The following is a 14,014-nucleotide window of genomic DNA, read 5'->3' as shown; positions in this document are numbered from 1 at the left end:
AAAGACCTAGGATAGAAAATGAATCCTGGTAATATTCTGCTATACTCAAAGATTGGTGCTGTGATGGTTTGTATATGCTTGGCCCAGGGAATGACACTATTAGAGGGTATGGCCCTGTTGGAGTAGGTGTCACTGTGGGTGTGGGCTTTAAGACCCTCATCATAGCTGGGCAGTGGTGGTGCACACCTTTAATCCCAGCACTTGGGAGGCAGAGGCAGGCGGATTTCTGAGTTTGAGGCCAGCCTGGTCTACAGAGTGAGTTCCAGGACAGCCAAGGCTATACAGAGAAACACTGTCTCGAAAAACCAAAAAAAAAAAAAAAAAAAAAAAAAAAAAAAAAAAAGACCCTCATCATAGCTGTCTGGAAGTCTTCTGCTAGCAGCCTTCAGATGAAGATGTAGAACTCCCAGCTCTGCCTGCACCATGCCTGCCTGGATGCTGCCATGCTCTGCTCCCACCTTGATGATAATGGACTGAACCTCTGAACCTGTAAGCCAGCCCCAAATATATGTTGTCCTTTATAAGACTTGCTTTGGTCATGGTGTCTGTTCACAGCACTAAAACCCTAACTAAGACAGAGGTTGGTACCAGGGACTGGAGTATTGCTGTGATAGGCCTGACCATGCTTTTGTTTGGAAGAATGTGCATTTTGAGACTTTGGATTTGGAAAGCAGTAGAATACTTTAACTGGGGCTTAGTGGCCCATCCTAGTAGAAATATGGAGGACCTTGTTGCTGAGAATGATTTGAATTGTATGTACCTAGACCAAGAAGTTTCAGTGAAGAATTTCAAAATGTGGCCTAGAGACTGTTGTGGGGATGCTTTGGTGAAGAATGTGACTACATTTTTTTTACCTTTGCATGAAGAGTCTGCCTGAGGCTAAGGTGAAGAGACTCAGATTAATTGCATTGACAAAGGAAGTCTCAAAAACGCCAATCACAGATTTTGTTCTCTGGTTAAATCTCAAGAAGAGCATTTTAAACAAGTGTAGCAAGCTGAGAAAGGAAAAATACAAAATATATGGTTCACATATTAAAGGGGCAGCAGGAAGTAGAATGGAGCTGAATCCTGTGATCTAAGAGACAGCAGATTAAGGGAGTGGGACTTTGGGGCAATATCCTACCCAGATAAATTTAGATCCAGACATGGTGTACACACCTTTACTCCCAGGAGATAAATCAAGCAGATCTCTGAGCTCAAGGCCAGACTGGGACAGAGCAAGTTCTAAGTGAAGAGAAGTTTAAGTCCAGGCATGGTGGTACTCACCTTTAATTCCAGGAGACAGACATGCAGATCTGACTTCAAGGTCAATCTACAGAGCGAGAGCCAGGGCAGCTAAGCGTAGGCAGTGAAGGAGTTAGAAAACAGAAACCTAGTGACCGCAGGGCAGTGGTGGTGCACGCCTTTAATCCCAGCACTTGGGAGGCAGAGGCAGGTGGATTTCTGAGTTCGAGGCCAGCCTGGTCTACAGAGTGAGTTCCAGGACAGCCAGGGCTACACAGAGAAACCCTGTCTCGAAAAACAAAACCAAAAAAAAAAAAAAAAAAAAGAAAGAAAGAAAGAAACAAACCTAGTACCTAGTGACCATGTAATGGAACAAGGGGCCATGTTCCAGCTCCTGAAAGTAGCAGCTTTGGCCATGTGGCTCTGGCTTTAAAGTCAAGAATAGAAGGGACTACTGGGACAACTGATGCTGGTTAGCTGGAGCTAAGAAGTTAGCAGTGATTAAGAAGAGACCAGCACCACTGAGATGAAATCTTCTGGGAAGTGTTTTCTGAGAGCACAAAGACACTGTGTTCCAGAGATAGCCAAGGTTGTACCTGGTGCTGTAGCTGGACATGATAATGTATAAGCATCACCCAGGTAGTACTGGTTGTAAAGGCATGAAGGGGTCATGAAGAACAGCTGAAGCTCGGCACATGAGAGGCCATGGAAGGCCATTGGTGAAGGTGCAGCTTCAGTTGCAGTTGACCCAGGACTGAAGGGGTCATTCAAAGGATTTGAGGCGTGGCACCATGAAGAGAGCCTATGAGAGGCTATTGGTGAAGACTAGTTGCAGCAGAAGACTCCAGTGTATTGGAGGTGCCAGTACCATGGAATGACTACCAAGAACACTAGCATCAATGGAGTGGATCAACCTGAGCTTAGAGTGCTACGGGCAGAGCTGGAGAAGAGATGCCAGCCCTTCGGAGGAGCCCAGAAGATCAAGTGTGGATCCCAGACACTGAAACAAGAAGCGGTAATACTGAAGCTGCCTTAGAGACACAAGATTTTTGGGATGCCAGAGCCATAGAATATCTCCTGAAGAAAGCTGCTAACAGGGAGTGGAAACATCCCAGGAGAAAGAAGTGTGTTGCAGCCAACAAAGATGAAAAAGGAGTTGGAGATTTGAAGACTGCTTTGACATCAGACATGGAGATGCAGAGTTTGGAGTTTGCCCAGCTGCTCTCCTGTCTTGCTTTGGGAATTACAGTGAAGTGATCGGATGAATCTCAGAAGAGACTTTAAACTTTGGACTTTTAATATTGTTGAGACTGTTATAGACTATCGGGACTTTTGAAGTTGGACTAAATGTATTTTGCATTATGCTATGTTTAGGTATGGCCCCCACAGACTCATGTTTGAACAAGCCTATGGGGGCCAGGGAATGGTACTATTACAAGGTGTGACCTTGTTGGAGTAGGTGTGTCACTGTGGGTGTGGGCTTTAAGACCCTCATCATAGCTGTCTGGAAGGCTAGCAGCCTTCAGATAAAGATGTAGAACTCTCAGTTCCTCCTGCACCATGCCGGCCTGGATGTTGCCATGTTCCCACCTTGATGATAATGGACTGAACCTCTGACCCTGTCAGTCCCAATTAAATATTGTCCTTATAAGAGTTGCCTTGGCCATGGTGTCTGTTCACAGAAGTAAAACCCTAAGACAGGTGTCTAGCCCAATTGTCATCAGAGAAGCTTCACCCAGCAACTGATAGAAACAGATGCAGAGACCCACAACCAGATATTAGGTGGAGCTTAGGGAACCCTGGGGAAAAGGGAGGATTGTAGGAGCCAGAGGGGTCACGGACACCACAAGAAAACCCACACAATCAACTAACCTGGGCCCACAAGGGCTCACAGAGACTGAACCAACAATCAGGGAGCCTACACAGGACTGACCTAGGCCCTCTGCACATATGTTACAGTTGTATAGCTTGGTCTTCTTGTGAAACTCCTAACAGAGGGAGCAGTGTACTGTGTGTATACTGCTTGTGTCTGACTTTTTTGCCTGCTTTAGAAACCCCTTCCTCCTACTGAGTTGCTTCATCCAGCCTCAATATGAGGGGAGGTGTGTAGTCTTACTGACACTTGATATTCCATGGTTGACTGATGACTGATGGGAGCTCTGTCGTTTTCTGTTATAGAAATAGAGGAGTGGATGGGGGTGGGCAATGGAGATGTGGAGGGGAGGGACTGTTGGAAGAGAAAGGAGGAGAAACTGCTGTCGGGGGGTGTGTGTGTGTGTGTGTGTGTGTGTGTGTGTGAGAGAGAGAGAGAGAGACAGAGAGAGACAGAGACAGAGACAGAGACAGAGACAGAGACAGAAAGAGAATGTGGGGGGGGTGGAAATCAAACATATGTCAACTTGGTCTGATTGATTGTTTTTTGGACAGGGTGTTACTAAGTAGCTCAGGCTAGCCTCAAACACAAGCTCCTCCTGCTTTCAACCTGACTGCTGGGGTTCCAGCATGCGCTGCATGTGTGGTAGGAAGAAAAGTACAGGGTCTGTAAGTGCTTCATGCCTTTATTCCTTTTGCTTTCTAGTTTTGTTTTGTTTTGAAGTCTATTTATCCCGGGCTGATCTTGAACCCTAGATTGTCTTGTCTCACCCTGGAATGCTTGGATTACAGGTGTGTGTTACCATGCCTAGCTAAACTTTGTTAATCTGTTATTATCCTAGTAACAAGAATTTCACTGCTATGTGACCGTTCTAAATGTTGTCTTATTTTATCTATTTATTTATTTATTTATTTATTTATTTACTGGTTTTTCGAGACAGGGTTTCTCTGTGTAGCCCTGGCTGTCCTGGAACTCACTCTGTAGACCAGGCTGGCCTCAAACTCAAAAATCCACCTGCCTCTGCCTCCCAAGTGCTGTGATTAAAGGCATGTGCCACCACCGCCAGGCTCGGTATCTTCAACATGGGTAAGCAGGGGAGATGGGGTTGAGGGGGACAGAGACAGGAGGACCCAGGGGCTAACAGACCAGGCAGCACTGGCAACTGTCAAGTCCTATGTTTAACATGAGACCAGGAAGAAAAGAAGACACCTAACATCAACCTCTGGCCTTCTTATGGCGGTGCAGCCCACACTCACTTACACCATGCATGGACATGTACACACATAAATAAGTTTTAAAAGAGAAATGCTTCCTATCTTACATAAAAACATACAGACAGATGTGTCTATATTCCTGTCTGAATTATGAACCACTTCTTACGTTCTAAAAAAATATATATTTTTTGATTTCTGCTTACCTTGGAGCACTTCTTCAGCACTTCCTCCTGGAACTGCAGAAATCGCTCCTGAACTTCAACTTCATTGAGGAAGAAGGAAAGGAAGTGAGTGAAAGGCTGCCTCCTCCTGAATGTGTCCAGGAGAACATCGATCCGCGTCCGCGCTGAAACTACACCATTTCGATGCTGACCAGTGATCACTGCAAGCAAAGACAAAAACCATTAACGGGTTCAAGAACCCACACAGCTCCACAGGTAGAGACTGGTGCACGCCATCTGCCACCCTGTACTACCACCTCTAGGGATCCAAAAGGTCTCCAAATGAACGAGGATGTGAGTCTGAGCAGGGAGCTCCTCAAGGCAAAGACAGCTGCCAGCCAGTCCAAGGTAAACAAGGAATTTGAAAATAAAGTACTCGGGGCTGGGGAGGAGGCTTGGCCAGGAACATGCTGGCAGCACACGCGCTAAGACCTAAGTTCGGATCCACAGAACACACATAAAGACCAGGTGTGGAGGGCACGTAGAGAGACAGGGGGCCTGGGGGCCTGTGGATGAGCCGGTCTAACCAAATCAGCAAGTTCCAGAGATAAGATGAAGAGCAAATAACCGGGTAGTGGTGGCGCACACCTTTAATCCCAGCACTTGGGAGGCAGAGGCAGGCGGATTTCTGAGTTCGAGGCCAGCCTGGTCTACAGAGTGAGTTCCAGGACAGCCAGGACTACACAGAGAAACCCTGTCTCGAAAAAACCAAAAAACCAAAAAACCAAAAAAAAAAAAAAAAAAAAAAAAAAAAAAAAGATGAAGAGCAAATAAGAAAGAAATACACTTGAGATCAACCTCTGGCTTCCACACACACACGGTTGTACAGATGCAGACGTACCCACAGACACAGGTGCACAACACACACACAGACACACACACACATACACACACACGTGCGCATACACACTCAAATGTCTTAGCCATGAGTGATAGCACATGCCTGCAGTCCCTGCACTTGGGAAATGGAGACAAAAGGACCAGGAGTTCAAAGCCAGCTCGGTTACAAGTAAATTTAAGGCCAACCTGGGGATATGATACTCTGGGAGGGTGGGGGAGAGAGTGAGTACTGAGATAGCTCAATGAATAAAGGCACTTATTATTGTCAATCTGACAACCTGAGTGAGTTCAATCCCCAGAACCCAAATACCTGAAAAAGAGAACCAACACCTGTAGATTGTCCTCTGAGCGCCACGTGTCACGGCACTGTGCATACACACCCCCTCACACACACACACAACAAACACACACGCACGCACACACGCACGTGTGTGCACACACACACAAACTAAACAAATGTAACTCAAGATAATTTAAAGGTTAGGTATGCTTCTGCACATCTGTAAAAAATGAATAGATAAAGAGAAGTAAGTGAAAACGTAAAGTATGTCCAAGTCTCACCGATTTGTCCTTCATGTCCGGGCTTAGGAATGTTAATAGACGTTTTAGTCTCCACTTCTATTTTCTTCTTGGTATCCCCTCTCTTCCCAACTATGTGCCTGTAATATAGAAAAAAAAAATACATGCTTAAGTTCCATATAGCCAGAGATACTCCCTAATAGAAAACACTTCAGTAAAGGTTAAATATTAATAGAGAAAACCATGTCATTAAGATTTATGGAGCCGGGCAGTGGTGGCACATGCCTTTGATCCCAGCACTTGGGAGACAGAGGCAGGTGGATTTCTGAGTTCGAGGCCAGCCTGGTCTACAGAGTGAGTTCCAGGACAGCCAGGGCTACACAGAGAAACCCTGTCTCAAAAAACCAACAAAACAAAACAAAAAAAGATTTATGGAACGTGCTGTCTTCACTCACAGGCAAAAGGATGCCATCACGGACTCAATGTATAACCAGAAGCTCCATGCCCGGCACCTGCCTACTTCTCAAATCAGACTCAAAATCTGGGTCTGCAGGCAGCAAGAGAAATTAGATATAGTCTCAAATAGTGCTTTCAGCTACCAATGATGTACAGTCTGAAGCAGAATCTGCCCAACAAATTAACTGTAAGTTCGCCTTAGTGGAACTAACCTTGGATGTTTAAACAAGGCTGTCTTAGTTACTGTTAATAGAACAACTTACAACACCGAGGCAGAGGGTGAGGCTCTTCAAATCTCAAAGCCCACCCCAGTGACACACCTCCTCCAGCAAGGTCACACCTTCTAATCTGAGAACCAAACTGGGGACCGAGCATTCAAATATATGAGCGCATGGAGACCATTCTCACTCAGACCACCACAGAGGGTAGAGCTTAGAAAAAAGATTAGGAGTTAGCATTCAGACAGCTTGTAAAGTGCAAAAAGAGCCATGCTTCGGGAGATCTGGAATCAGTACTAAGGAGGCTGAAGCAGGAAGATCAGTAGTTCAAGACTAGCCTGGAACATACATGCGGGCAAACACACATACAGAGAGGTAGAGACAGAGAGACAGAGACAAAGGGACAGAGACAGAGAACCTTGTGTCAAACACAAAAATAAAAAAGAGGAATAGGACGCAAACACGTGACCCTCAAGTTAAGCACATATTTATGCTTTGGGAGATTTCACCATAGACATATGTTACAATATTATGTTATTACAATCCATTTTTTTACTGTGGGTGTTTGTGTGTGTACAGGTTCTGAAATACTAAATGTCTGCTGACTCACAACTTCCAGAGTGGTCCCCCTGCAGACAGGACAAACCCATCACAGCCCCCCCTTCCCTCCCAGCTCTCACCCACCCCATTTCAGCCACTTCCCACTGACTCATTTATACTCCTTGCCTGGGCCTCAAATATAAGTAATACTGACACTCAGGGCCATCTTCCGGAACCTACAGTATTAGAAGTGCTACCGTGGGCGAGACCACTGGGTCCCAGGAGAGACGTTTCAGAGTCTATAAAGCACTGAGACCATCACAGGATGATACAGTTAACAGAAAAACCTCCCTGTCGTCAACATTATTTCAACTGCTACGATTTCAATTGCACGGCCAATACCACAGCTGACTGTGTCTAAAACTATTCTTTTAGGGAAGTGTTCGGGAATTGAACCTGAGGCCTCACAAATACTTGTACTGTTTGGGCTAGTTCCTAGCCCTTAGTCAACTGTCTCTGCGTGGAATAACAAAGCCTAATCATTCCCACTGAGGTCTACTACAGTAGGCCATTTTTTTCCCAACAATGAAATGTTTGGCTGGGGATGAAGCTCAGTGGTAGAGCACTTATCTGGCAATGTACAAAGAGACCTTAGGTTTCACCCCAAGAACTGCAAGACCTTTGACCCAAATCAGCCCACAGAAATGAAACAGAAAATTCTCCCAGCAGGCATGTGGTGCACACTGAAATCTCAGTTGTTGGGAGACTGAAGGGAGCAAACTATAAGTTCCAGCCCAGCCTGGGCAATACAGAGCCCCTATTAGAAAGGGAAGAGGACGGAGAAAAGAAAGAAGGAAAGAAAGAAAGAAAGAAAGAAAGAAAGAAAGAAAGAAAGAAAGAAAGAAAGAAAGAAAGAAAAGGGTGGGGGTTGGGGGGAACCTTCTCAGTAAATGAACTTACAGTCTACAGAATTCAAAAGGTCACCATCAGAAGAGGCGTCTGAGGCATTTCTACACACCTCAGCAGTATGTACATAGCCGTATGTAACACCTACGTACTTTAAGACATGTTACACTTTTTTTTCAGGAAGCTGAAAACATGGTGTCACTCTGAAATCATGTCTCCTAGGAGGAGACGTCAGCAGAGCCTGGAAGTGAGCTGTCAGGGTTAGCTTTGGGGTCCCATTTGGCTATGTTCAGACACAATTTCATCCACAACAGGTACTTCAGGATGTTCTCAAGGAGGATGAAAAGGAACTACTCTCTCCACTGAGTGGACTCATCTGCTACAACAGAAAAACCACAATGACTGATGGGCTTTTTAGACCAGCTGATCTTCCCAGGCAAGCCCAGAAGAAGCTGCTCAGCTTCTGACAGCATTCAACTAGTGGTTAGTGTGGGGAAAGAGTGAGCGAGCATGCATGCAAGCACATGTGCAAGTGACCACAAAGCTCACAGCCATTCAAAATGACGATCCTCAAAAGAGTACGTTAGTCTGGATAAGCACTAAAGGTTAACGGAGCAGGCGGAGCCCTGCCGTCAAGGCTTCCCATCTGTGGAGGGGACGGCAAGCAGCACATGGATAAATACAGACACAGACTGAACAATGCTCCAAACCCCACCAGAGGCGTTACAACAAACATACAGTGGGATGAATAATCCGTGATTAGCAGGAACGGCAGGGATCAAAGCCAGCTTCTCGAGGAAGGAGAATTTAACCAGGTAAGAAGAAAGACTGAGAGGGCCAGCACATAGCCAAGGCAAAAGGCACACCACACACATGAACTCAAAGGCTGGAAAAACCACAGCACATATGAGGAACTGAAAAAAAAAAAAAAATCAGACGGTGTTCTGACACTAAGCTCAAGGCAAAAAGAGTAATCTAAACTAAAGAGGATAAAAATAAAAGGAAAGAAAGCCAGGCGGTGGTGGCGCACGCCTTTAATCCCAGCACTTGGGAGGCAGAGGCAGGCGGATTTCTGAGTTCGAGGCCAGCCTGGTCTACAGAGTGAGTTCCAGGACAGCCAGGGCTACACATAGAAACCCTGTCTCCAAAAAACAAAAAACAAAAAAAAAAAAAAAAAAAAAAAAAAGAAAGAAAGAGAGAGAGGGAGGGAAGGGGAGAGGAGGGGGGAAGGAGAGGGAGGGGAGGGAGGGAAACAAGAGGGAAGGGGAGGGGAGGAGAAAAGCAGAATCAGCCAAGGCAAGCTCACAATTTTGGCCATTGCTTTAGTGAAACCGCAATTCCCTCTCCAGTGGAAAAGCACCCACAGAGTTTTTTAAATGTACTATTAGTGTACATGTGTGTCTACATAAGTGTACTCCTGTGAGCATGCATATGTGGGTGCACCTTCCGAAGCAGGTTCCATGGAGGTCAGAGAAAAACTCTGTGGTATCGGCTCCCACCATCACCTCTACAAAGGTTCCAGGAGGGAGCCCAGGTTGCCAGGCTTTCACGGTGAGAGCCTCCACCTGCTAAGCCATCTCCCAGCCCCTACAGATAGAGCTTAAGTTGTCAAATGATCAGATTTTCCTTTTAAGAAGATCATTCCAAGCCTGGTGAGGTGATGCCCATCTGGAATCTAGGTAAATGGATGGCGGAGACAAGAGGATCAAGAGCTCAAGAGTTCCATGTCACTCTTAACTATAAAGCAAGGCCATGTGTCAGAAATGAATGAATGAATGAATGAATGAGTGGGCACTGGGGGCTGCAGAGTCAGCTCAGTGGTCAAAGCACTGACAGCTCTTCCAGAGGACCTGGGTTAGATTTCTAGCATCACATGGTGCCTAATAACCGTCTGTAAGTCCAGTTCCAGGGAATACAGTGACTTCTTCCAGCCTGCACACACACAGTGCACAGACACGCGTGCAGGCAAAACAACAGTCTACATAAAAACAAATCTCAAAAAAAAAAAAAAAAATGACTTTAAATCATTCTACTTTCGATGTGAGGACTAAGAAGAGAGCAGAGATTCAGAGAGACTATAGAGGGCTATTTTGGGAAATCCACAGAGGGGCCGAGGAGCTGGCTCAGTGAGGAAGAGCATTTGCTGCTCTGGCACAGGACCCAGGTTCAGTTCCCACCGGCACACGGGTGCCTCACAGCTACTTGTTAACTGCAGTTCCAGAGGACTCAACCAAGTCCTCTATCCTCCTCAGGCACCAGACACACTGGCAGTACACACGCAGACATGGAAGCACTCACACATACAAATTACATAAACACATTTAAGAAGGAATCCATGGAAAAGAAGGGGGTGGTGGTGAAGATAAAGGGTAGATTCAAAGGACACTGAAAAGTGAACGTCATCAGGATGTGCGATACACACAAAATGATTACATTAATATGTAATCAGTCCTCTGACATTTCAGGACACAAAGCACTAAACTCTTATCACTAGTAATCAAGCATCACCACAGTAAGAAAGACCGAGGAGCTGGCCTCCTGTGGAGTTCCCAGGAAGCTGATGGGGAGCTCGCTCACTCACTTGTAGAGCAGGCTGGGGGCACTGACAGTGGCCCGGAAGCCGTGAGGGGTCTGCGCCACCTCATAGGCGCCGCAGGGCTCATCAGAGTATTCCATGGAGTCTGCAAAGAAAACATAACATCTTTGAACGCCGCTGCTCAATGGAGACCCGGCCCCTCCTCAGCCAACAACCGATCTCAGGGTGTAAGAAGGCGTGCAGCAAAGAACAGCCTAGCGATTGCTTTAGTGCCTCTGACCTGCTCACTGAAGAAATGAAGAATAAAAAGAACATGGTGGCTATTTTAAATCCTTCAGTCTCAGAAGCTTAGGAGAGTAGTAAATACACACCAATATTTATCTGTTTTCTCTAGACAGTTAGGATGCCTGGACAACACGTTTCACTATTATTCTGTTGAGATGAAGTTCATGCCACATGAACTCACCCTCTAAACTCTCAAGTCAGTACGATTTGGTATTAGGGTACAAAATTACTTCAATGAATTATTAAAAAATAAGAATGGTACTAGAATGTTTTCCACAAAAGCTCAACGTAGAGAAAAAAGAGGCCAGGCATAGTGACAAATGCCTGGAAGAGTCCCTGCACTTGGGAGGGATACAGGGAGGGAGGGAGAGAAAGAGGGAGGGGAAGAGAGGGAGACACAGAGACAGGGGAGACAGAGAGAGGGAGAGGGGGAGGGGAGAGAGAAAGAGAGACAGGATAAGAGGGAGGGAGAGAGAGAAGGAGGAGAGACAGAGAGAGAGTGAGGAGAGAGGAAGGGAGAGACAAAGAATGGAAAATTCAAAAAGCTCAAAGCTGACAGTGGACAGTAAAAAGGATCACGTGGTGTGTGGGGGTGGGGGTGGGGTGAGCCCCAAGATTTAAGGTTCAGTGGAAACCCTTAGGAACCAAAAGGGAAAGTTGCAAAGAACCTGAAAGGCCATTTATGCACTAAACCTCACCTCACAGTCACTGCCCTGAAAAGTTATAACCCACCTCAACTATTCCGTTGTGTTGGCTTTTTTTTTTTTTTTTAACAAAATTACCATATGTTAAAATAAAGTTAGTTGTCTTTAGAACTGTCAAGGCATGACTACAAAGAAGAAAGAAAAAAAATACTAACACAATAACAACAGTTGCAGAGGCAGGCGGATTTCTGAGTTTGAGGCCAGCCTGGTCTACAAAGTGAGTTCCAGGACAGCCAGGACTACACAGAGAAACCCTGCCTCAAAAAACCAAAAAAATAAATAAATAAATAACAACAGTTAACGTGTTTTGACACTGAACTAAATTCTTCACAGGTTTATTTTAATAATTCATATTCTAAGCCAGGCATTGTGGCGCACTCCGTTAAGCCCAGTACTGGGGAGGCAGAGACAGGCAGATCTCTATAAGTTCAAGGCCAGCCTGGTCTACTGAGTGAGTTCCAAGACAGGCAGGGATACATAATAGAGACACTCTGTCTCAAAAAAAAAAAAAAAAAAAGGAAATTAGTGATAATAATATTCATATTCTTTTACAATTTCACAGGTAAAGGGGCTTAATTTTGCCACAGAATGTAAGAGTTAACAGTACTAATTAACAAGTACTCCACATGGGGGCTCAGCAGTTAAGAGCCCTTCTTGGTCTTGCAGATGACCTGAGTTCAGATCCCAGCACTCACACTGAGTGGCTCACAACCACCTGTGAGTCCAGCTCCAGGAGAGCCAATCAATACCCCTTTATGCGTCTTTGGGCACCAATGATCACATGTATTCAAACACACACACATCTTTAAAAATAATAATGAAAAAATTACTCCACATAGCACTGAAGCCTCTGTACAGAATGAAATATATCTTGACACATGAAATGCAGCCAGGAACACTTCACTTGAGATCAGCTTCGTCAGAACCACTGACCAGCAACAAAGCAAAGAATTGCCCCTACAGTACAAAGAACATCTTTCTTCTTGTCGGACCTAAGAGCAGCTAGAATTACCTTGATAGACACCCTCATCTTCTTCATGCTGGTATTGTTTCTCCTGGATGGGATTCTTTCTATAATTCCGTCCATCGAATGTCACAAGCTGTGGGCGTAGAACGTCCATGACACTGTCTCCAAGTGACGTTCCAGTAAAGTCCTGAAAAAAAGTGTCCTTTTGTTTATTTACTTGTTTATTTACTTTTTATTAGAAAATGAAAACTTGCCGGGCGGTGGTGGTGCACGCCTTTAATCCCAGCACTTGGGAGGCAGAGGCAGGCGTATTTCTGAGTTCGAGGCCAGCCTGGTCTACAGAGTGAGCTCCAGGACAGCCAGGGCTACACAGAGAAACCCTGTCTCGAAAAACAAAAAACAAGAAACAACAACAACAACAACAAAAAAAAAAAAAGAAAAAAAAAAGAAAACTTAGGTCACTAAGGTGGCTTGACAGGTAAAATCACTTGCTTGCTCCCAAGGATGATGACCCGCAGGGTAGGAGAACACTGACTCCTGCAGGTTGTCCTCTGAACTACATGTGTGGGCAGGTAGCATACACAGAGACAAAATATGGAAATATACAAATGTAATAAAAATTTAAGTTAAAAGAAACTCCATTATGTAGGCAAGTAGCATAGACTATAATAAATAAATAAATAAAATTTTAAATTAAAGAAAATCTGCTATGTAGGCAGGTAGCATACACACAGACTAAATAAATAAATATAATAAAAATTTTAAATTAAAAACTCAATTATGTAGGCCTCAAAGACACAACTGGGCAGCAGTTCACAGCACATCCTAAGCAGAAACAGTGTCACTTTCCATTGGCCCGCCACTGTAAGTTCGGTGTCTGATTAACCTATAGGGGGCGAGGTCTTGATAGCCTAAATATGAGCAGAGTGTTTCATTCATCCTATCCAGTATGACAATGCATTGAGGAATCATCCATTCAATGCCCACGGGAGAGAGTTAAGTCGTTTTAAAGGTGCTAGAAGTAAATACCCACCAATCAGATTTATTTCCCTATCAAAGTACAATTAAAATATGACTTACTAACATAGTTCTCAGACCAACACAGTATTGAGAGAGAACAGTTTCCAAAGAGGCCACTGCCTCCAGAGCACAACTGCTTCACACTTGTAGTCGCTGCTTCAATCAATAATTAGGAAGTAAAGGCTACTTATAAACTAACCCACGTTCCCTTCTCAGATGGCTGCGGTCTATAAACTCATGTACTTTAAAAGATCCAAGGAGCCGGGCAGTGGTGGCGCACGCCTTTAATCCCAGCACTTGGGAGGCAGAGGCAGGTGGATTTCTGAGTTCGAGGCCAGGCTGGTCTACAGAGTTAGTTCCAGGACAGCCAGAGCTACACAGAGAAACCCTGTCTTGAAAAAAAAAAAAAAAAAAAAAAAAGATTCAAGGAAAGCCATAACAATTTCTTCTAAATAAATGCTTGGTCCAACCCTCAGTCAAGTCGCTAATCC

General features: G+C 44.9%; 1 protein-coding gene across 5 annotated transcripts in view; it reads right to left on the bottom strand.

Annotated features, from left to right (window-relative positions):
• Ascc1 (activating signal cointegrator 1 complex subunit 1) overlaps positions 1-14,014 on the bottom strand; it is a 97,392-nt gene that overhangs the window by 82,478 nt on the left and 900 nt on the right. For 4 of the 5 annotated variants that reach the window (XM_034524229.2, XM_076916639.1, XM_076916638.1 and 1 more), the window contains exons 2-5: positions 12,549-12,690; positions 10,593-10,692; positions 5,934-6,031; positions 4,515-4,693 (exon numbers count right to left, since the gene is read on the bottom strand). In XM_034524229.2, the coding sequence (XP_034380120.1) occupies positions 4,515-4,693; positions 5,934-6,031; positions 10,593-10,692; positions 12,549-12,657 (486 nt within the window). In that variant the 5' untranslated portion in view covers positions 12,658-12,690. Of the gene's footprint in view, positions 1-4,514; positions 4,694-5,933; positions 6,032-10,592; positions 10,693-12,548; positions 12,691-13,583; positions 13,816-14,014 lie in introns of those variants that run through there. The other variant, XM_076916637.1, reaches the window with a different exon arrangement.

Source organism: Arvicanthis niloticus, chromosome 20 (genome assembly GCF_011762505.2).
Source record: "Arvicanthis niloticus isolate mArvNil1 chromosome 20, mArvNil1.pat.X, whole genome shotgun sequence".
NCBI classification, from domain to species: Eukaryota; Metazoa; Chordata; class Mammalia; order Rodentia; family Muridae; genus Arvicanthis; species Arvicanthis niloticus.
This window is presented reverse-complemented; position numbering and strand designations above follow the sequence as displayed.